This window comes from Vitis riparia, chromosome 4, assembly GCF_004353265.1.
Source record: "Vitis riparia cultivar Riparia Gloire de Montpellier isolate 1030 chromosome 4, EGFV_Vit.rip_1.0, whole genome shotgun sequence".
NCBI lineage: Eukaryota > Viridiplantae > Streptophyta > Magnoliopsida > Vitales > Vitaceae > Vitis > Vitis riparia.
This window is the reverse complement of record NC_048434.1, coordinates 9,797,757-9,819,788: the sequence shown is the minus strand read 5'-3', so window position 1 is coordinate 9,819,788 and position 22,032 is coordinate 9,797,757. Positions and strand designations below refer to the sequence as shown.

At 40.0% G+C, this 22,032-nt stretch overlaps 1 protein-coding gene across 1 annotated transcript in view; it reads right to left on the bottom strand.

The window, feature by feature from the left end:
* The window catches only part of LOC117913221 (lysine-specific demethylase JMJ25-like), a 76,844-nt gene extending 63,203 nt beyond the window's left edge, over positions 1-13,641 (bottom strand). The window contains exons 1-7 of the mRNA XM_034828183.1: positions 13,070-13,641; positions 12,883-12,998; positions 12,646-12,730; positions 12,413-12,554; positions 11,339-11,402; positions 10,500-11,247; positions 1,627-1,956 (exon numbers count right to left, since the gene is read on the bottom strand). Of these exons, the coding sequence (XP_034684074.1) occupies positions 1,627-1,956; positions 10,500-11,247; positions 11,339-11,402; positions 12,413-12,554; positions 12,646-12,730; positions 12,883-12,998; positions 13,070-13,552 (1,968 nt within the window). The 5' untranslated portion in view covers positions 13,553-13,641. The remainder of the gene's footprint in view (positions 1-1,626; positions 1,957-10,499; positions 11,248-11,338; positions 11,403-12,412; positions 12,555-12,645; positions 12,731-12,882; positions 12,999-13,069) is intronic.
* Positions 13,642-22,032: the final 8,391 nt, after the last annotated feature.

Here is a 22,032-nt window from a genome sequence, read left to right as displayed (position 1 = left end):
CAATTTAGCCAATCCTAAGTTGCCCTTCAGCCCCCACAACTTTGCCATTTGGGTCCCCCAACTTCTCAAGTCGTCCCCCCTTCCTAGCTTGGGGTCCCAACAACCAACAAGACAATGGGCTAGCTTCTTCAAGTTTTGGCTTAAGACCTTGTTGTCGACTTTCACCCTAACCACCACTTCTCCATTGCTGCAAGGCTGCTTAACCACCTCCGCGAAGGATTTTCCCAACAAGGGTTTCCATGGCTTTTCCTTATCCTTCTGTCTCACTTGCCTTTTGGAAGCAACATCCACCTCTCATAACGCCTCCAACAGAAGAGCCCAACCCCCTTTTGCTCCTCTGCCTTTGGGTACAAAGATACTAAATCTTTTCTTTTCCCGATCGACAACACCCAAACAGAGGAAGCATCCCCCCTTGTTTTCGCCGCGCACCAACGAGAAGGTCCTCCCATTCTCTTGCCAAAGTTTATCCCAATGTCCAGTTCTCGTGTCCTTGGTGCAGAAAACCAGACCTTCCAGGAGCGGCCCTAAGCTCGCCGGCCCCAGCTTAATCCATGAAGAGACTCCTCTCTTTCTTTCCACAATGGAGATTTGCATCTTGCCCTTCTTCTTTTCTGTCTCGACCTCAAAGTCTTCAACTCCACCCCAAAACTACTTTTCCGAGCCCCTGACTGGACAAAGCTTGCTGCGTCCCCGTTCGTGCCCTTAAACCATCGCTTTTCTCCATCGCTCTCGCTCACTCTCTCTCTAGACCTTTCTCTCTCCTACATCAGTTGCTCTTGCAAGCGGACACTAAATGAACTCACCTTATCCCTTCCACTATTAAGATGTAGGTCAAAAGACACTTGTTGGGGTTAATGCCTGAGCTTGGCATGTGTTGTTGATTGGATGTTGTTTCGTTCATGTTGAGTCTTTTGTCTATGTATTGTAGGAAGACTAAATCATTTTGAAGAAATGATGTAACTTATATTTGTTTTTGTACTTTTGTAGTATGGATTACACGTAATGAATCATGGGGTTTTGTAATGTACCAAATATTATTGTACAAGTTCCCAATCTATCAAATGTACGCTTTGCCGATTAGCTGTTTAAAAGGATTATCACAGGATACATACTTCTTTATAACAAGTCTCCACATCCGTATTAAGCCCAAAAATCTACCAGAAACCCATCATTTTTCTTTATTTCTCAAGTTTTGGGAGCACTAATTTCTTATTTTGAGTGTTAATTAATGAGACTAAAATCCAAGATGTGACAAGTTATGTGGAGACCCACATTTAGGAGCTTTATCCAAAAATCTTTAAGTTGCTTTTGGATTCAAAAGCAACTTTTAGCATTTAGGAAGCTCTCTTAAATAGGGTTTTTAATCTATATAAGTTACTTTAAAATGTATCTTTTGGTTTATTGTTAAAAGGCATCTTCTAACCTACTGTTAAAGACTATATTTTGACCTATCGTTAAGAGGCATCTGAGATGATTTTGTAATTCCTAGAGACATCTGTGACAGAGACTAAAGTGTACTAAGCACTAGGAAATCCCAAGGATGTGTTTTGAAAAACAGCTCTACTTTATGGTTTAAGGAACATAAAACAAGTAAAACTACAAATAATTCAATTAGATATAGCATACCGCATCAGACATGTCACAATGAAGCTTGGTTACAGAATCTCCACGGCCAAGCTCTTCAGCAACGCCATATGCTATATATGTTTTAGGCCCCAAGTCAGGCTTCAGAGACTTTTGTGGCAACTTTGCAGCAAGATTAAGAAGGCCTGAGCGAGGATGTGTGTATTCCAAATAGGGCAAAGAACTTATAAACTCTGCACCATGGCGTGGTAGCCGCTCCTGAAACAAATTAGATGGGGGCCAATCTTTGAGTTTGAGCATCTCAGGCCACAAGTTCCTATGTGCACGGCCCTCAGAGTAACCTTTGAAAAATTGGTGAATATTTATCTCAACCTGCATTTGCACAAGGCAAAATATCATGTTAACATCACCAAACAACAAGAACACGTTACTGTAAACACAAGTGACAAGCATATGACAGTAACCACTAATCCCAGACAAATTAAAGATAGAGCAACATAAAAGAGGAAGAAGTAATAACTACCAAGTATTTGAAGGTCCTACCTTAATAGCCTTCAAGGATAAAACTTGATTATTTCTTTACATTTCAATGTCACCAAGCAAGATAAAGTGGAGAGAAAGAACTGTTGGTGTTAGAATTTCCTACCTCAATATTCCTTAGAAGAACAAACATAGGTGGTATTTGATAAAGCTGAAAATTATGTACCAAAAAACCTTCATGCTGAATTATAAATACTGAAATTATAAGGTTGAACTAGTAGAAGTGAAAAGTATTTGGTATTATCTTAAGTTTAAGTATTGAATTCAATTTGACTGTTTGATAATGAAAACAAGCGAATACTGAAAATGATTCTCATTTACAAATTTAACCTTATATTTATCTTAAGACATTCTATGAGTATACAATACCTCATGGAGATAAAAGTATATTTCTTAAATGAAGTGGTCAAATCTGTCATTTAACAATATAATTTCGTATGTTATGGTTAGAATTATAAAAATGATATGCAAATATTGCCATTTTTATCCTACAAAAATGTAATGACTATTTTTTATCATCATTTTTATTTTTTATGAAAATTATTTAAGGAAATATAATAGTAATTTTTAATTTTTTTTCATTAACCCTTTAATAAAAAATTAATTCTTATAAATGAATCAAATAGAATTTATTTAGAATTCTAACTTTATTATATTAAATAACTAAAAGAAAAAGATATTATTCTAAAATAAATTTTCAATTCTAATATAAATCGATTAAAAATAAAAAGAACTAATAATAAAAATTTTGATTCAAAAGAAGACATATTTTAGTATAAAATTATCTTAAATAAAGGGAAATTCGGGGTTTTGAGTATATATTAAGGAATGGAGTCCAACACAATATCTCACGGTTCTAAACCATTTGGACCCAAAGTGGCTAAAAAGGTGTTTTGTGCTATTGAGCTCATTTTCCTTAATTTGTCTGCACCCAAATCAATGAATTCATTTGAGTTTGAACTATGAACCTCCTCAATTTGCTCCTATCCGTATGCAAACCCCCTTCACTCTCATCAACAGTTTCCATCCTTTCCTTGTGTGTTCTCTATTGACATAAATTGAGCTCATAAATATATTAAGTCGACTAATGAGGAAGTTTAAGAGATATCTGACCCAAGTTCCCACTGCAAAATGAACAGCAGAGGGCATATTTTTCCATCAAATGAATGAGCCACCATGGCAGCCTCTTGCCCCCCAAACAACTCAACCTTAGTTCTTGTTTCGTGCAAGTCAAGACTCAATGATGTCTAATCAATGTCAACAATTTTTCTCCACTCGTGTCCAAGCTTGAAATACCTAAATTGTCAATAACCTTGCCCAAAAAAATTCACATGCGACTAAATTGGCATTATGATGCCTTCCCTTGAGACAAATACAAGCACCATCAATGAGGAGAGCACTCTCAATCTTACACAAGTGAAACATCATTGCAGGAGAATCAACAAAGAAAGCTCACATCTTCAGTCTCTTTGAACTGACAGTGTGACACTAATTCATGGGATTGGGATTGGAAATGAGTTTGAGTATTTGTCTCAAAGCGTAAGCAATTCTAAAGAAGAGTCGCAATGCATGTCAGCACCTTACACGAATTTAGCCTAGAATTATCCCATTTATTTGGGACCACAAGCTTTGATTCGTGTTTTGTTTAACGCATGTGTCAAACCCTTCTCAAAAAAGTCCAAAATTTTAAAATATTCTTTTTCCTCCGTACTCCTATACAGATACTCAATGTACAAATTAGGATGTGACTATGTTTCTTTACCATAGAAATTTTTTTTTTTTTTGATAGGCAACAGCAGAAAATATATTAAAGAAGGCCAAAAGGCCGTACCGTATACAGGAAGTATACAAAGCAACCACAAGGCCAAAAAGCCAAAAAAACAAAAACACCTCACCAGCCCTTAAGGGGTCGCAACCCACTCCAAGAAGCCTATAAGCGAAGAGGACTCCTCTCCCCTATACAACTTAGCCCAACTCCACAGACTACTTACAAAAGACCTCTTGAGAGTCTGAATGGCCAAGAAACCCCCTCTAAAGGCTAGCCTATTTCTTTCTTTCCAAACCGTCCAAAATATACATAACGGAATGGTCTTCCAAATCTTCTTCCTCTTTTTGCCCACAAAGGAACCCCGCCAACAGAACAACGCCTCTCTAACCTTCTCTGGAAACACCCACTGAACCCCAAATAGGGCAAAGACGATATCCCAAAGGGTCCTAGCCACTGTACAGTGTAAAAGAATGTGATTTACATTTTCCTCTTCACACCCACACAAAAAACAACAATTTGGAAGCTACCACCCACGCCTTTGCAGCCTATCCAAAGTAAGAATTTTTTCCCAAGTAGCCTCCCAAGCGAAGAAAGCCACTTTGGTTGGGACCTTATCCACCCAAACATTTTTTCCCGGAAAAACGCAAGAACTAGGGGCTGCCAGCAGATTGTAAGCTTCCCGAATCCTAAAACTGGCAGAAACCCCACCTTTCCATAGCACACAGTCCTCCTCTAGACTTACTCTGATGTCCCTTAGCAAAAGGAGCAAGTCTTCAATAAGCACCAGCTCCCAGTCGTTAGAATCTCTAATCAGCCTGATATTCCATCCTCCTTGGCCCAGCCTTGGGTCCCACACATCATGCACCAGCTCATTACTGCCCACTGCCAAATCAAAAATCAGGGGGAATGCATTGGACAGCGCGCCAGTGCCGCACCAATGATCAGTCCAGAACCTGATCTTGTTCCCCCTTCCCACCTTGAACTTCATGTTATTCCAGCACCAGCTCTTCTCCTTTAAGATCTCCTTCCAAACTCCCACTCCAAAGGGCCCCCGGGCTTCCTTAGAAATCCAGCCACACCCCTCCATCCCATGCTTCACCCCGATTACCTTCTTCCACAATACATCCTTCTCAACGGCAAATCTCCACACCCACTTGCCCAATAAGGCCCTGTTCAAAAGCCCCAACCTTCTAATACCAAGGCCCCCTTCTCCTTTTGAGTACACACCACCTTCCAATTTATTAAATGAATCTTTCCCCCCGAATTTCCCCCTCCCCACAAAAAATCTCTTTGAATTTTCTCAAGCCTTTTAGCCACTGACTTAGGCATTCTAAAGATGGACATTTGATAAATAGGAATGCTTGCAAGGGTACTCTTGATCAGGGTGATTCTCCCACCTTTAGACAGATATTGTCTCTTCCACCGGGCAAGTCTTCTTCTGATTCTTTCCTCCACCCCATCCCACGTGGACAAGGCTTTGTGCCGGGCCCCAAGGGGCAGCCCCAAGTATTTGACCGGGAAGCTGCCAACTTTGCAACCTAACTCCACCGCCATTTCCTCCATATTTTCAATCTCCCCTACTGGTATCAGCTCGCTCTTGGCCAAATTGATCCTAAGCCCAGAGGCCGCTTCGAACCACGCCAAAATCCATCCAAGATGCGTTAATTGGTCCTTATTGGCCTCACAGAAGATAATAGTGTCGTCTGCAAAGAGCAGATGTGACACCATAATCTCCTCTTCTCCCCTACCTCTCAGCCTACACCCACAGATAAAGTTCCCCTGCACTGCCCGCCTAATAAGTGCACTCAGCACTTCCATGCCCAAAATAAAGAGGTAGGGAGAAATTGGGTCTCCTTGCTGCAGACCCTTAGAACTAGCGAAGAAGCCTTCAGGGACCCCGTTGATAAGGACGGAAAATTTTGCCGTTGAAAAGCACCACCACATCCACTCCTTCCAGCGCGACCCAAAGCCCATCTTTTTCAAGACCCTCATAAGGAAGCTCCAGCTGATGCTATCGTAGGCTTTCTCAATATCCAACTTACACACCATCCCCTTAACATTCCTCTTCTGCCAATAGTCAACCACCTCATTGGCTATGAGAGAGGCGTCCAGAATTTGTCTTCCCCTTACAAACGCGTTTTGATCAGCCGAGACCACCTTATCTAGCACCAGTTTCAGCCTATTGGCCAAAACCTTGGCCATAAGCTTGTACAGCCCCCCAAGCAAACTGATAGGCCGGAACTCCCCAAGGTCCTCAGCACCTCCTTTTTTTGGAATGATGACCAGAAACGTGGCGTTCAAACTTTTGGCAAAGGACTTCTGATCGTAGAGCTCCTTGAACAGCTCTACTATCTCCTCCTTAGCAAACTCCCAACACGCTTGCCAAAAGGCCACAGTGAACCCATCCGGGCCTGGGGCCTTATCACCGTTCATATCCATCAGGGTAGAAAAGATTTCTTCTTCAGTAAAGGGGACCTCCAAAGCTTCAGCTTCACTGAGGTCAAGCCTATTAAGAGGCAGCCCCTCTATGTCAGCTCTCCACCCTGGATCTTCCCTTAACTGGTGCTGAAAGGCCTTGACAATCCCCTCCCTTACCTCCTGCTCCTCCACCAATTCCACCCCATTAATTTTAATTCTGTCCAAAAAATTGTTTCTCCAGTGGGCACTAGCCATCTTGTGGAAAAACCCAGTGTTCTTATCCCCTTCTCTAAGCCATAGCTCCCTAGACGCTTGCCTCCAATGGGTTTCCTCCAATAGGACCCACTTCTTAAAATTCTCTTTAGCTTCATTTTTCAGGTCCATTTCCCTATCTGAGAGGTTCCTGTCGCTTTCCACCCTGTCCCAAAACTCAATTTGCCGGAGGGCAGAGCTTTTGTTCACTTCCACTCTGCCAAAAACTTCCCTGTTCCACACTTTAATTTTCTCCTTCATCTCCTTCATTTTAGCAGCCAATCTAAGACTAGCCCTTCCTACTCTTTCTACTCTTTCCCCACCTTGCCACCAGTCGCGAAGAAGCTCCTTAAACCCTTCCACCTTGAGCCACATATTTTCAAACCTGAACGGGGAAGGACCCCGACTCATCCCGCCCCCCTTCAACAGAATAGGGAAATGGTCAGAGGTAGGCCTAGGGAGCCTACACTGAACAACCCCCCTGAAGGTATCTAGCCACCCCTGAGACACCAGGAAACGATCCAGCCTTGCCCAATTCTGATTACCCCTACCTCCACTCCAAGAGTACACACCCCCCTGCAAGGGGAGGTCAATGAGGGCAAGGTCATCCACCACCTGAGCAAACCTACGCATTGCTCCATTAAGGCTCCCCTGCCTGCTCCTATCTCTTTGGGATAAGGTGACATTAAAGTCCCCTCCTAAGCACCCTAGGTCTTCCCAAATTCCCCTAATCGCACCTAGCTCCTCCCACATCTCCTCCCTCTCCTTCCTATTACACGGCCCATAAACTCCCGTAAAAATCCAAACCCTTCCATCTTCAACATTTTTCAATCTACATGATATAGAAAAATTGCCCATCTCCATCTCCAGCAGCTCCAAGGATCTCTTATCCCAGCAAACCAAAATACCACCCGCTGAGCCTTGAGCTCCCATAGCCCCCCCAATCAATGAACCTCCCAGAACCCAAACTCCTCACCACCCCCTCAGTCATAGTCTGAATTTTCGTCTCCTGAATGCAAACTAAGTCCGCCCTTTGACTCCTAATCAACGCCTTGATCACTTTCCTTTTAGAGCTATCATTAGCTCCCCGAACATTCCAACTTACCAGTTTTATCTTCATGATACAATTGGAGACTGACCCCCTCTTCCTTGACCAATTCCTATCTGCTTCCTTCCCCCATCGTAATTGATAGAGCATTCAAGCCTCTTCAATTCCCTCTCAAATTTCGAGTTTTCTAAGAAAGACTTGCTGTGCACTTTTTCCCTTCTTCTTCTTATTTTGACCATAAAGTCCATGATGTCCTTCTCTAAACCCACTGTAGAGAACCCCAGAAACTGACTGAATCTTGCCAGCTCACTCTCCTCCCAGTTGTCCATCCTCCAATCTCTACTTTCTGGCGCCATCACACCTACCGGACAGAGATCCTTCCCACTGGATTCCATCTCGCCATTATTATTTTCCAAAATTTGCCAGCACTCCACATTCTTCAGAGCTGCAGGCGTTCTTTCAATCACCCTCCGGTCCGTATGTTCCCACTGAGGAACATCCATAGCCACCCCAGAACGGTCGTAATACTCCCCCATTGGAGTCCGACCAGAAAAAGAAGAAGGGGGAGAAGGAGAAACACACACTAATGGCCCAAAGAAATTAGGGGCATTCCCGTACCTCGAAGCCTCTTCCAGAAGAGCATCAGCCATCTTCGAATTCCCCTCCGCTCTGTTCTCCTCAGCCACTGGCCTCCCCAATCCCTTCATCACTAATGACCAAGACTGATCAGGGCCTCCCACAGAGTTTGGACCAGCCCCTATATAAGGACGGACCCCCCTCAACTGGGCTTCATCCGCCTTAGAAGCCAGAGACACATCTGGGCTTCGAATACCCAGCCCAACCCCTCTAAACAAACTCGGAGCCCGCCCAGCGTCAGAAGACTGCCCAAGAACGGGCGGCCCAGGCGCACTAGGGAAGGAGGGCCCAGAGTCTTTAAATGGCCCAAGAGCCCTCTGCAACGCCAGCCCACCCGCTTCATGGAGCCCATCCTCCTTCGAGCCCGAATCCAGAACCGCCTCCGAACCCGACCCCGAGGTCTGCCCCCTCGTCCCATCGTCACTCTGCAGCCTGACCTCGAGACTTGGGCCACCTACCAACCCCCTCACGCGCCCCCCCGCGCGTGCAGGGACTTCACCCCCGTCCTCGCCTTCTGCAGCAAGGAGACCTTTGCCCTTTCCTTCCCTTGTCGTCCTCACAGTGGGTCTGAGTTCCCACCAAAGTGTAAGCTCGTAGCAGACTTCCTCGGTCCGCACTTCCACGACGTTGGGGGGCCTCTCCTTGTTGAGCTTTACCAAAATCCTTGCCCACTGCATGTCTTCCAGCGACTCCGTCTGTGGGTCGATATCTAGGAATCCCCCACATGCATCCCCTATTCTCTTCAGGGTATCGCGTTCCCAAAGTGAGACTGGCAGCCCCAGTACATGCACCCAAGCCTCGCACCTCTGTTCCCCTTCCGGCGTACACCCACTCTCAGGCCTCTAGATTTCCAGGCTGAGAAGGGATCCCTCGCATGAGAAACCCCCAAATCTTAGGGCTTTCTCTGCTTCGTCCCGGACCTCAAACTCTAAGAGGACTTTACCCCTTTCCAATTTCGCAATTCCTAAATTACCCTTCAGTCTCCAAAACTTCGCCAGTTTCATCCCCCAACCTCTCAAGTCGACCTCATCCCCTGAGCTAGGGTCCCAACTCCCTACCAGGCAGTGGGCCAATTTCCCCATGACTCGGCTCATTCCCCTCTGCCGAAGATCCGCCCTTGCCGCTACAGTCTTCATCTCCTTTGGTTGCATCACGGCTTCCACATAGGATTTCTCCATTGGTGCCCTTATGAATGCCGCACCCTTTTTCTGAGAGCTCTCATCTCCGACGTTACACCCCAGACGACGCAGCATCTCTACCATTAGTACCCAGCCATCCTTGTCCCCGTTACCCTTCGGGATAAAGATGCTGAACCTTTTGCTTTCCACCTCTGTAACCCCTAATCGAATGAATAGCCCTCCCTTATTTAGGTCGCGCACCATAAGGAAGGACCTTCCACTGTCCTTCCACCTCTTCTCCCAAAATCCGTTTCCTGCTTTCTCAATACAGGCCTCCAGACCTTCGATAAAACGCCCAATGCTGTTCGGTCCCATCCTGATCCACGAGGAGACTCCCCCTTTCCTTTCTACAATCAGGGCTTGCACCTTGCCTTTCTTTTCCTTTACCTCTACATCAAACCGTTTCGACTCCACACCAAAGCTTCCCTTCTTAGCCCTGCTCCTAACCCCCACGAAGTCATCACCTTCTGCATCAGCCCTTAAGTCTCCCTCTACTCCTTCTGCAACGCGCCTCTCGCCTCGCTCCCTCCCATCGCTTTCACCCTCTCTCACACCGGCCCGCTCTCTCGCTCTCTCGCTCATTGTATCCCAGCAATATCCTAATGATACTATTCTTTACCATAGAAATTAAGGTAGAATGACCAATCTTATGGATTGATCGTATATAATATAACTGCATATGTACAAACACACTGATATAATCGTGTCTTTATTGTCCTGCATTCTACTTTTTCAGGATTTATCTTGTCAGCATATCCGTGTTGTGCCCCTTCCATAATACATAAGGTATTTGATATGAGGCCCTTAATTCCAAACCTTGGGTTTAAGGCATAACCTTTCTACTAGAATTGGAATAAGATCTCAAATCAAAAATATAAGTTTTCTAGAATAATTTTAAGAGAGTCAATTTCATTTGTACTCCTATTAACTAGGATTTAAGATGAGGTAAAATCAAGAACTCTGACAATAGAAAAATTAAGCGCATAACTACAACCAAAGGATAAACTTTCTGTAATTATAACAAAAGCAACAGCTATCACAACAATCTAAAGAAGTGATTAATTACAAGAATTACCTCACACCAATCAAGGCAATCAATTGCCTTCTCTGCCAACTGCGAGGATTTGGTGTAACTTACTTTACGAAATGCACGCCACATAACCATGGGCTCCCAGCTCAAGCCAGATGTGAATTCAAGAACATCACTCACAATAACTGGCTCCCCCTTCATCCAATGACTCTGGAAGTGAACCAGATCCCCTTGAAGGATGTCACTTTCTGATGGACAGTACAGATAGTTATCAAAGGAATCTTCTCTAGCAGCAGCTTTCCGCAACTTCTTGTTATCAAAATCAATCTCGCTATTCAATTTAAAACAAGAGCAGCTACGTGCAGGAATTCCCAGCACATCAGTGAGTTTGTGGGTTTTGACTAACCCTTCTGCTTTCTCCTTTAGTTCTGAAACCCAAGTTTCAGAAAACATACACTTAAGGTCTAAACGGCCATGTCCACAGCCACCCATTTCCTTTGGTGCGCAAGGGATGTCACCATTTTCTTTCACTTTCCATTCACATATTGTACTTCCAGGATCTTTAGTGCTGGAACTAACACAAAAATTTGACTCTCCTTTCTGAACTGAAGGCATGTGAGGTTTTCCTCCATGCAAGTAAGCCTTCCCCCTGTCAAAATATTGCATGACAATTTCATCGATACCACCTTGCAATGATCCATTACGAATTTCCCGGCAACAAGTGAGGCAGAGATCATATGAACAATTTGGGCAGTTCCTATGGAAATCAACTATAGAGGTTCTGCAGTTGTTGCTGCCATAAATCATGTAATCTCATCAACTCTTTGACGTGATTAAGGAATCGAACCCAAGGAATTAGGAATCATTTTAGAAAAGAACCCTACCAGTATACACGCTCATCTTCACGAAGAACTGCCTGTTGCACCTGTATCTCTGGTAGAGATAGCCCTGCACAAATAACCATTATTTTGGATAGATAAATATAAAAATAAAGGAACTTTTTCTATTTTCTGGCTGCACATGCTAGTGCATCTTATAAGGGTGCCCTTGGGCATCCACCTCCATTCCCAGCCTGTAGGCTTACCTCTTGAGTCATTAAAAACAACAAGCCACAATAATTGTGCAATCACATTCACATCAATCCAAAGGCATCTTCTCCATCCTTTGAGTTACCGTTCATCCTAATATTTTATGGACTTTCTTCTGTCATGAACATCTTTCAATGATTGAAAAACCCACTTTTTTATTTTTATATCTGAGCACCTTTTTGTCCTTGATAACTTGGTGCTCATTTGGACAAACTTCTTGTTTTCTATTTTTTAAAAGTAGAAAATAGTAGTAACTTCTAATCAAGATATAGTAACACTTATATAAAAAGTATGAACTTACCTTATGAACTTAAAATTACTTTCAAAATTTTTAAAAGTCAATATGGTTTTAAGAAAAGTTTCAAAGAGTTCTTACATTTTATATAGGAGTTACTATCTTTTTTGTTTCTAGGCATAGAAAACAAGAAGTTTATTCAAACGATACATTAAAGTTACACTTTGATCTCATAAAGTATGAGAGAAATGATAAGGAAAATGAAAAAGGAAAGGAAAATAAGGTTTTAACTCAATAAATTCTTCTCAACTCTTCCTCCAACTTTATTCATTTTCAAAAAAAAAAAAAAAAAGAATAAAGAGTTTAAAAGTATACTGTATAAAAGTTGCCAAATAGTTTTTACTATTTTTTTTTTCTTTTTCTTTTTTTGGGTAAGTGTCATGTCATCCCACCCAACCAAGAAAAGTTGAAATTTGCTCAAAAGTTTTTTTTACTTCCTACAGCAGTTCCAACTTCTGAGATCCAAATGGAGCGTGGCCCAGTGAAATGGACCACAGAATCATATCACCAACTGGCAGTACCGTGCGTATCAAAACAAGAGTAGTCATTTACAGCAAATAATGTGGAAGTGATACCTTGAATCTTAGCCTCAATTTCTCTTTCCATCTCTTGTTCATGATCAAATTGTTCCAGAAATGGAAGAAGCACTTTCACCAGATACTTGGAGTGTTTTATCTTATCATCCTTACTCATCTCTGGTTCCAAAGTCTTAGTGTCCTAAAAAGAATGATGAAAACCCCCAAGTATCATGTAGAGAACAGAGGAAGCTAGTGGCCATATAACAAATGGAATTGCACCCAAAACCTACCCTATCCAAACAAGCTTTGCAATTGCAATTCCCACGACAAAATGGGCAAGCCTCTGCAATTGCTTCCTTCGATATACGGGGGTACCTGTACTCAATGGCACAAATGCAATAACAGAGCAAATAATGAGGAGCACGTTCATTTTTCAAATTTCACTCCCATTCGGCTTTAAATGTTTATGTGTAAACTAAGCTTTATCAATCAAAGAACAAACTCATCATCGTTCAAAATGTTGTTACCATCTTTCGATGCAAGGGTGACAAAACCGCTTTCTTTGACACTTCCGGCACCGCACCACCTCCCTGTCACTCTTCTGGCACTGGTGACAACACCGACACTCATCTTCCTGTGCCTGCTGCCAAAACACACACAAAATTAGGAAGGAAACCAAACAAATTCACTCGCTAGGTTTCGGCATTCCCTCACATTTCTCTTCTTCGCATTGGAGCCGTTTCCTCTCCATTCCTGATCTGTATCCGAATCTAGAAGCCTTCTCAGAAATTTGCCGCGACTGGGGTTGCGGCGACCGCCGTCGCCACCTCGAGCGACCTCTCTGCCTTGACCGACCTCGCTGCCTCGAGCGGCGTCGCTGCTTTTCGCGCCACTCCGTCCTGGGGCTCTCTTGCTTCTGGAAATTTTAAGCTTGGCGTCGGGTTTGGATTCCGGTTCCATTTGGGGTTTGGGTTCGGCTTCGGATTTGGGTTTGGGTTTGGGTTGGGGTTTGGTTTTGGGTTTGCGGTCAGGCTTGGATTTTTGGGACCGAGAAATTGCGCTGTCGTGGTGGTATTGACAGAGGTTATGGTCTTTAAGTTTGTAATCCCGGCAGCGCCACCCTTTGCCGTCGTTGCGGTTGCAGCGGAGGTGGTCCGGTGCCGGCAAGTCGACATCTTTTTTCTTGGACTTCGCCATCTCTGGCTCCCGCACTTTTGGTGAGAGACAAGACACAGAAAGAGCACAGCTGTGTGCCAAGCCCTTGGTTTGTTTTAACTGAAACTTGGTATAATGTGCGCCTGTGGGCAGTCGACCATCGGTTTAAGGCCCCTAGGATTCTCGGTATTTAATGCTTTGACCCTACCTTTTTTGACATAAATGGAGGGAAAATGATTTCTTCCCTTATTTTTTTATAATTAATTTGGAAAAGACATCTTGTGAATCAACATCAGGCGACCCTCAATAAACTATCTTCCTCCTACAAAAACAAGGATCATGGAAGCTTTGTAAAGAAAATAGGTATGCTATAAGACCTAGGAAAAATTAATGCTAAAACAGAGATCATGGTCATATACGATCTCAATCAAGCCTAGTCTAAATGCGAAAAAGAGGAGAATGAGTTGGCTCAATAAAGAGACAAGAAGCCTTAAAGGAACAAGAAGTGCAAGCTGCCTTGAAGAATTATCATGCAAAAGCTTAAAGACAATCCACATTTTAGGTGGCCAAGGCTTAGAGGATTAGCAGTCAATCGGATGGATAAAAACAAACATTGCCAATATCATTAAGACCATGGACATTTATTAACAAATGGAAGGCCCTCAAAATCTACTATGAAGAACTCATTTAGAAAGGATATTTAAAACAGATCATGAAGTCTAGTCAAGCTCTTAAACTGAACGTCATTGATGCTATTACCTAAACTCAAGAAAGACCATACCAACCACTTTATGTGATAAATGCTTTAGACCCCGAGCAATAGGGATCTAGCAAGATTGATTGTTGAACCAAAAACTATTGGCAACATATCAATTAGATCATAAGTATACCCAAGGTCTCAACGCGTGCAGATAATTCTTTAATAAAAAGAAAAGTGAACTTTTCAAATGGCAATCCAAAGAATGTCAACATCCCATATAACACCTTGGTCCTTGTGCTAAAGATAATATCATATGTCATGAAAAGAATATAAGATTCGATACCAATAACTCAATCAATGTAATTTATAGTGAATACTTTAAAATTGTAAAAGAAGTAGAAAACTCCTTAGTTCCCGTGAAAGCTATGCTTATATGGTCCAATGAAGAAGCATAATATACACTAGGTGTTACAATAAAACTCTTAAAAGCATAGTATGATGTAATAAATCTGGATTTATTATTTATTTAATATATTTTAATTTCACTTTTTTTATCATATTTTATGCATTATACCTTATGACATTTTTGACTCGATATTTTTTGCATTACACATGACTTTTGTGTATCAAGAGATAAATAAAATATCAAAGTCATAAGTTCCTTATAAGTATATGATTAGCTCACAACTGGTTTCAGACTTGGACAATTTATTTGAGATTGTAATATACTACTTCCCAATTGAAAATATGACTGGTCTTAGCCATCGAGATGAGATTCTCATGGTGAGTGCACTAATGTGTACAATTACATATTAGAAATGACCTATAATGAGTTATGACGTAAGATTATCAAGTAGTTATTACTTCACCAACCTGTTATACTATATAGTGTCTTAACCGTGAGAAAATATTGAATTTGTGCCAAATTTTGCAATATCTTTGACTTATAAGTGAGATTTTAAGGTGATCGTATAATCTTTGTGGATTGGGTCACTATTGATGAAAGTCGGCAGTAATATATAGTCTTAATAAAGACACCATATCATCTCATAGACTTTGAGACTGTATGTCCCCTTAGATGATTTTAAGCAAGTATGTTCAAATAAACTATAATCATAATAGTTCCTCAAACAGAACTTGACATAAGTTTTTTATAAGTTAAAATATGTTAGTTGATTGCATGATAGAGGGTCCGTAATTCAAGGATGGTAGAGGTAGTCTTGTGAGGTTGATATAATTTACCTTATTAAATTACAAACGATAGTTCACGGAGAGATTGCATAAATAGATAATAGGTCATGAACCTAAGCACCTTGTATCTTGTTGTAATTACATAGGATACTGAAAGGTAGTTGACTTTTTATAGTGATAGTTTATTTCAAAATTAGATTATGAGAGAGCTAGTATTGTCCTATGAGTTTCGATGGTCCCTCCTTTAGCTCATATTCCTTGATAGCATGATTAATGAGGGTTTGATTGGTTCTTAGTTTACTTATGTGCATAAGGGTGTTTTGGTAAATACATAAAGATGTTTTGGTAAATACATAAGGTTGCACATGGGTTAATAAACTAACTATTTAGATTAAAGTAATTAATTAATTGGAATCCAATTAGACTAATTAATCAATTATAACTTTTTTTTTAAGATGGACTCAAGTCACTTAAGTAGGAAGCCTATAAATACCCTTTTAAGAGTTAGGGCTTCAAGTTTCTTCCATTCACTTTCTCTTGTATGTTCCAAAAAAAGAGCACTTTAGCCTTCATCCTCAAAAAGATTTCTCAATGAGTCATTGGGGTTTACGAGATCTACAATGACTACCGTGGATTTGATACACATCTTCATTGAAATGAATTGATCTAGAAACATTCACATCATAGGTAAGTACACCAAACTCGATTTCCAAATCTCTAAAAAGTTTTAGAAGTTTATCTTGCTTCCATTGCTAGAATCTAGAAAAGCTTTGGAAGTTTTTGCAAGTACCTAACTAATCTAGGGCTTGGGAACAAAACAATTCGAGATTCCAAACAAAATGGTATCGAAGTCCTAAGTTAGGATTTAACATGCTATAACCTATTTAGGGTGTGCTTACATTTTTCTTATAGGGATGGGTATTCATCCCATGGTCCAAGGATCAATGTACGAATGGATAATTATTAATAGTTCATATATTGAATGTTGAATGAATGGATTGATTGTTTTTGCTTCTCGAAATGGGTTGTTAACCCAATAAGGGATGTAAGATTTTTTTATTTGAATGTAAAAATCCATTTTTTATTTTTCATAGATCGGTTGTAAACTACAATTAGAAAAAACATAAGTTTTTGCTTTTGAATGTAAAAGTTTACATTTTATCAATCTATGTAACCTTAGAAAGCATGGAGGCAATCCAATCAATCAAGAAGCATCTAGAGTGGTTCTCCAACCGTAGAAAGGTAAGTTTTTTTTTTTATGAAAAGGTGACTAGAGAGGATTTTAACTCACTCTCCAATTGGAGATCATGAAGATAGCATCAATCTAACCGATCAAACACCCTTTAGCATTGATCCAACACTCAATCAACTGCAATAGCAGTTTTATGTTTTTTTAGGGTTTTAAGGTTTTTTTATTTTATTTTTGCTAACCTTAATTTGAGTTACAAGTGTTTTTGATATTTTTGGATTTTAGAAGTCTAATATTTAGGTTCACCAACCATAGGTTCCCTAAGGCCATGAGAATCTTTTTCCTTATTGCTGTTATTTTATTCCTTATTTTGCATATTATTGTTTTTCATGGTATTTAGAATTAAAATAACTAAAAATGGATAATTTTGGAATTTATTTTGGGAAGTAAATTTTCATGGGAAGGTAATTTCAATTAAAATTTCATTGAAATTGGAAGTGGGTGAATTTAAGGGATTTTTATATGATTTTTTAAAAAATAGAAAATATAGCTTCCTTAGTTTTCAAAATATCCTTGGAAGATCTTTTTAAAAACTTCCTAAATTTGAGATCTTTAAGAATTTTAACTTTTCTTAATAAATGAAATACTCTCTTATTTTAAATCTTTATAAAAATGGATATTATTTATTAACACAAATTTCCCAATTGAAGAAATAAATAAATAATTTGAAAATTCTTATAATAAAGAATTTATTTTGAGAGGATTACTAAAATTTTAAAGAAATCTCAGTATTCTAAAATATCAAGTGAGAGAAGGTCATAAACAAGTCCATAGGCTCCAAGACCAAACCCATTTTGATTTCAGGTACATCATCATCCTAAAAATGGGTAATACAAGGAATTAAGGGATATAAACTTTTCAAAATGAACAAGACTACATATGTTTATGGTGAGAATGATCAATCCTAAAGATGAAACTTTTCACATGATAACATTGATATTAATGATCTTAATTATACACTTAACTTTGATGTAACATGGTAAAATCACCCAAATTGGTCTCCCTTGCATAGTTTAAGGTGGTGTTTGTATTTTAATTGAATATAAAAAGTCAAATGCCTAAGAGTTAAATAAAATGGTATATTAATTATTGTCTTAGGATAACCTATGTGTTTAAGACAAGTTAATTAATTAAAGAGGGTTTTTACCTAGTAATAAGAACAATGATTTGCCTAGAGTGGGTTTGATGCTTATGATGAGGGATGACAACAACCCCACCCCATTTATTCAAAATAATTTTTATCCACACCCTATTAAAAATATTAAATGGGAAAGGTCGGACATGTTAATTTCCAATACCCACCCTACCCCATTTAATTTTTAAAAAAATTAATTTTTTTAATTACATTAAAAAATTATAAATGATTAAAATATTATAATTTTTTATAACTTATTTTATTAAAAAATATTTTTTTTAATATATATATATATATATATATATATATATATTCAAAATAGGAAAATAAAAATTATATTATATTAATGTTATATATAATCAAGTTAGGGTTGGCGAGATAAGACAACCCAAACCTAAATCTGTCTCAGGTTTAAAAAAAATCTCAGACTCATTCTTAACCCATTTATTTTAATTTCAAATTCATCTCATTAGGGGTAAAAAAAAACTTGTCTCATTGTCATCCCTACTTATGATACTAGAATTTTGCCAACCTACCTTAAATGCTTAGAACTACTAATCCTAGGATTTTTTCATTTGGCGTAGAAATCATGTCTTATAGCATGATCACCCTTATTTTCAATAATAATAAGTTGATTGAACCTAATTATATTGACAAGAAAAAAAAAGGGTATAATACTCACAATAGAACAGCTAAAATAAGTAACTTAGGAGTTTGCTCCACTTATTTCTAATGAATATTTTGTTAGGATGTAGTCTTTGAGAGTATGACATGATATAATAAACTTGAATTTATTAATAATATTTTAATTTCACTTTTATCTATCATTCTTCCATACATTATACGTTACTACTTTCAAATTGGAGTTAACCAATTTATGGACAACAAAAGAGTCTCATCTTTGAGCAATTAATAGGATCTTGCAATATCTCGAGTCAACTCCCAGGAAAGGAATACTCTATCTTGCAATATCTCGAGTCCACTCCCAGGAAAGGAATACTCTATGGTTATCTTTGGTTCCCAAAAAGTAACAAGGAAAGAAAAAAAAAATGTTTAAGGAAATTAATTTTCTCATATTTTATTATACTATAAAAAAATACCAAAGAATATAAAATATTAGTTAAAAATTTATACATTTTCATATTATTTATTTTTTATATCAAATAGTTAAAATAAGTGAAATGAATTTAAAGTAGTATATAAAAACAATTTATTAATTTTAAATCTTTTTTTTTCTTAATTTCTAATTTTCTCTTTTGTTTTCTTTCACTTGTATTTTTTTTCTCAAATTTTTTGAGAACTAAACATAGCCTATAAGAAGTATAAGGAGCTAGGTTCGAAAGCCTATGTTGATGCCGATTATGCTAGTTTAATTTCTGACAAAAGATCAACCCTAAGGTATTACATAATGTTAAGAGGAAACTAAGGGACTTAGAGAAGCACAGTGGTGGCAAGCTCAAATACATAAACGGATTTTAGAGTTATGTATTGTAGTATATGTGAATTGTTATGGTTGAAAATCATCATTGAGCATATAAAAATTGGGTGGCATGGATCAATGAAGCTCTATTGCGACAATAAGTGTTTCATTAATATTATATACAATTCAGTTCAATATCATCAAACTAAACATGTTGAAATGAATAAATATTTTATATAGGATAAGTTAGAAAGTAGTCCGATATGCAAACCATATGTCGCAACAAATGGTAAGTTGATTGATATCTTGACTAAGGATTTACTAACTTGATGAGTGGTGTTGGAAAATCTGGGAGTACATTTACTGCCCACTAGGTTATATGGATTAAAAGATGAAATCCTTGAGGGATTGGTAATTAAATTGCAAATTTGTAGGAATCGATGAAATCTTACTTTCCTATAAAAGTCAAATTCTTCTAAATTTTATAATTATGAATAAATAAAATTCAAATTTGAAAATTTCCAAATCCACCTATAATAATAGGAAAATATTTGTCTTTGAGTGCCACAAGCCTAACCCATTATTATTTAATTTCTTGTTTTATTTTAATAATCAAATATATATATATATATATATATATATATATATATATATATATATATATATATATATATATATAATAGAAAAGATTTGTCTTTTATGTATACTTTCTCGAATTCCACTGCAACTATGGGTTTTTACATAATCAATCGAATCATATAAATATCCCTTTAACACGTCATATAAATATCCCTTTAATACAACATAGATCATCGAAAGAATCTTGGAGACCATCTGTGGGTAGAAATAGAGAGAAGATAAAAAAAAATTAAAAATAGTATTTTGTAAAATATTTATATATACAAAAAAACAAACATGTTGTGCCATGTCAAAATTGTAGGGACCCCTCCCCCTGATGACACGTGACACGCCTCGCTGTCCGGAGCAACTCCATCCGGACTCCCCTTAGAGGACACGTGGCGCGCTCCCCTATTCGGACTTCCTCAGGGAGAAGCACACGACACTCGTGAACATCACATCCGGACGATAGCATATCCTATCCGGATATGTTGTCCGGATCGTTGACCAAGGTAAGCAAGTCTTACTACGTCATTCTGACAACCTGCCACAGCCCACGTTCCGCCACCTGCAGAGCGAAAGGACATGAATGATGGCAAGTCACCTCCCGCGATCTCTGACAGCTGCGTCGCCTCTCACGATCTCTAACAGCCGCCCATAGGGTGATGATGACCCTGCCACCACCCTAGAGGCATCATGACAAGCCAAAAAGTCTCCCCACCATTAAAGAGGGAGACAGAGCTCCTGACACTATATATATGGACCTTCACACAAGGAGGAAGGTAAGCTGGCCATACCTAGTAAAAGGCCAACTGATTAATCTCTCTATCCATGGCTGACAAAACCATTGGAGGGTGTGTCCGGACACCCCGTCCGGACATCTTTTGCAGGGACAACTAAACTTTAACTCAATCTTGGTTGAGAGCGTGCGTCCATTTGGCAGCTACGTGGATCACAGGGACGCGAGACCTCAACATTGGCGCCGCCTGTGGGAAGTTCACTGATTCAGTCACCGGCAAAGATGACCACACCTTCCAGAAGCCACTCATCTGCTAGGGAGAGGAAGATAACTCTGAATGGCGCCAAGCCATTGAGAGAAGACAGTTGGCAAGCGAACGACAACTGCAAGCTCTCCTCCAGGAGACAGTAAGATTAAGAGAAGAAAACGCGGTGTTGCACATCCAGGCTTCATCGACGGGGACTCCCCGTCAACAGCCTGACCTAGAGTCAATATACCCTGGGACAGCAGGAGCAATCCCTGAAACCTGCAACGTTAGGCCACATGAGCCACACACGCCCATGCACCGAGCCCCCCGTGAAGAAAGCTCGGACTCCACTCGTTTCTCGTCAAAGAGACAACGCGACAAAAGACCCCAGTTGTCGGGCGCGATGCGCACGAGACTAGGCCCACAGGAGCCTAGGAGGCCAAGGCCGCCAGTAGCCACAACCTGGGGAACGCACCCTGACCCTATGGTCACCCTATGGTGCAGAACGTTCCCCTGCACCCTGACCCTATGGTCACCCCTATGGTGCAGATCATTCCCCCGTACCAAGTGGTACGGCAAGCTGGGAGAAACCTCCCAAACGAGCCACATGTTGGCTCCATCAGCAAAAGGCTGGACGACATGCTCTTCACGCCTTTCTGCTCTCATATTATTCATTACGAGCCCCCAAGGGGATTCCTCGTACCAAAATTCTCCACGTACGATGGGTCCAGCGACCCCTTCGACCATATCATGCATTATCGACAACTCATAACTCTCGATATAGGAAACGACCCGCTGCTATGCAAAGTATTCCCCGTTAGCCTAAAAGGGCAGGCCCTCTCATGGTTTCACCGCCTACCTCCCAACTCTGTTGATAATTTCAGGGATCTGTTGATAATTTCAGGGACCTGTCGGAAGCCTTCGTGGGACAATACTTATGCTCCGCTCAGCAAAAGCAGAACATCAGCACTCTCCAAAACATAAAAATACAAGTTGCTGGAAGCCGGATTCATCAGAGAAGTGGAGTATCCGGACTGTTGGCAAATGTAGTGGTGGTACCAAAAAAAGAAGGCAAATGGCGGGTGTGCGTCGATTACACCAACCTCAATAAAGCATGCCCAAAAGACAGTTTCCCTTTGCCACGGATAGATCAAATTGTGGATTCCACTACTGGGCAAGAGATGCTCTCATTCTTGGACGCCTTCTCCGGATACCACCAAATC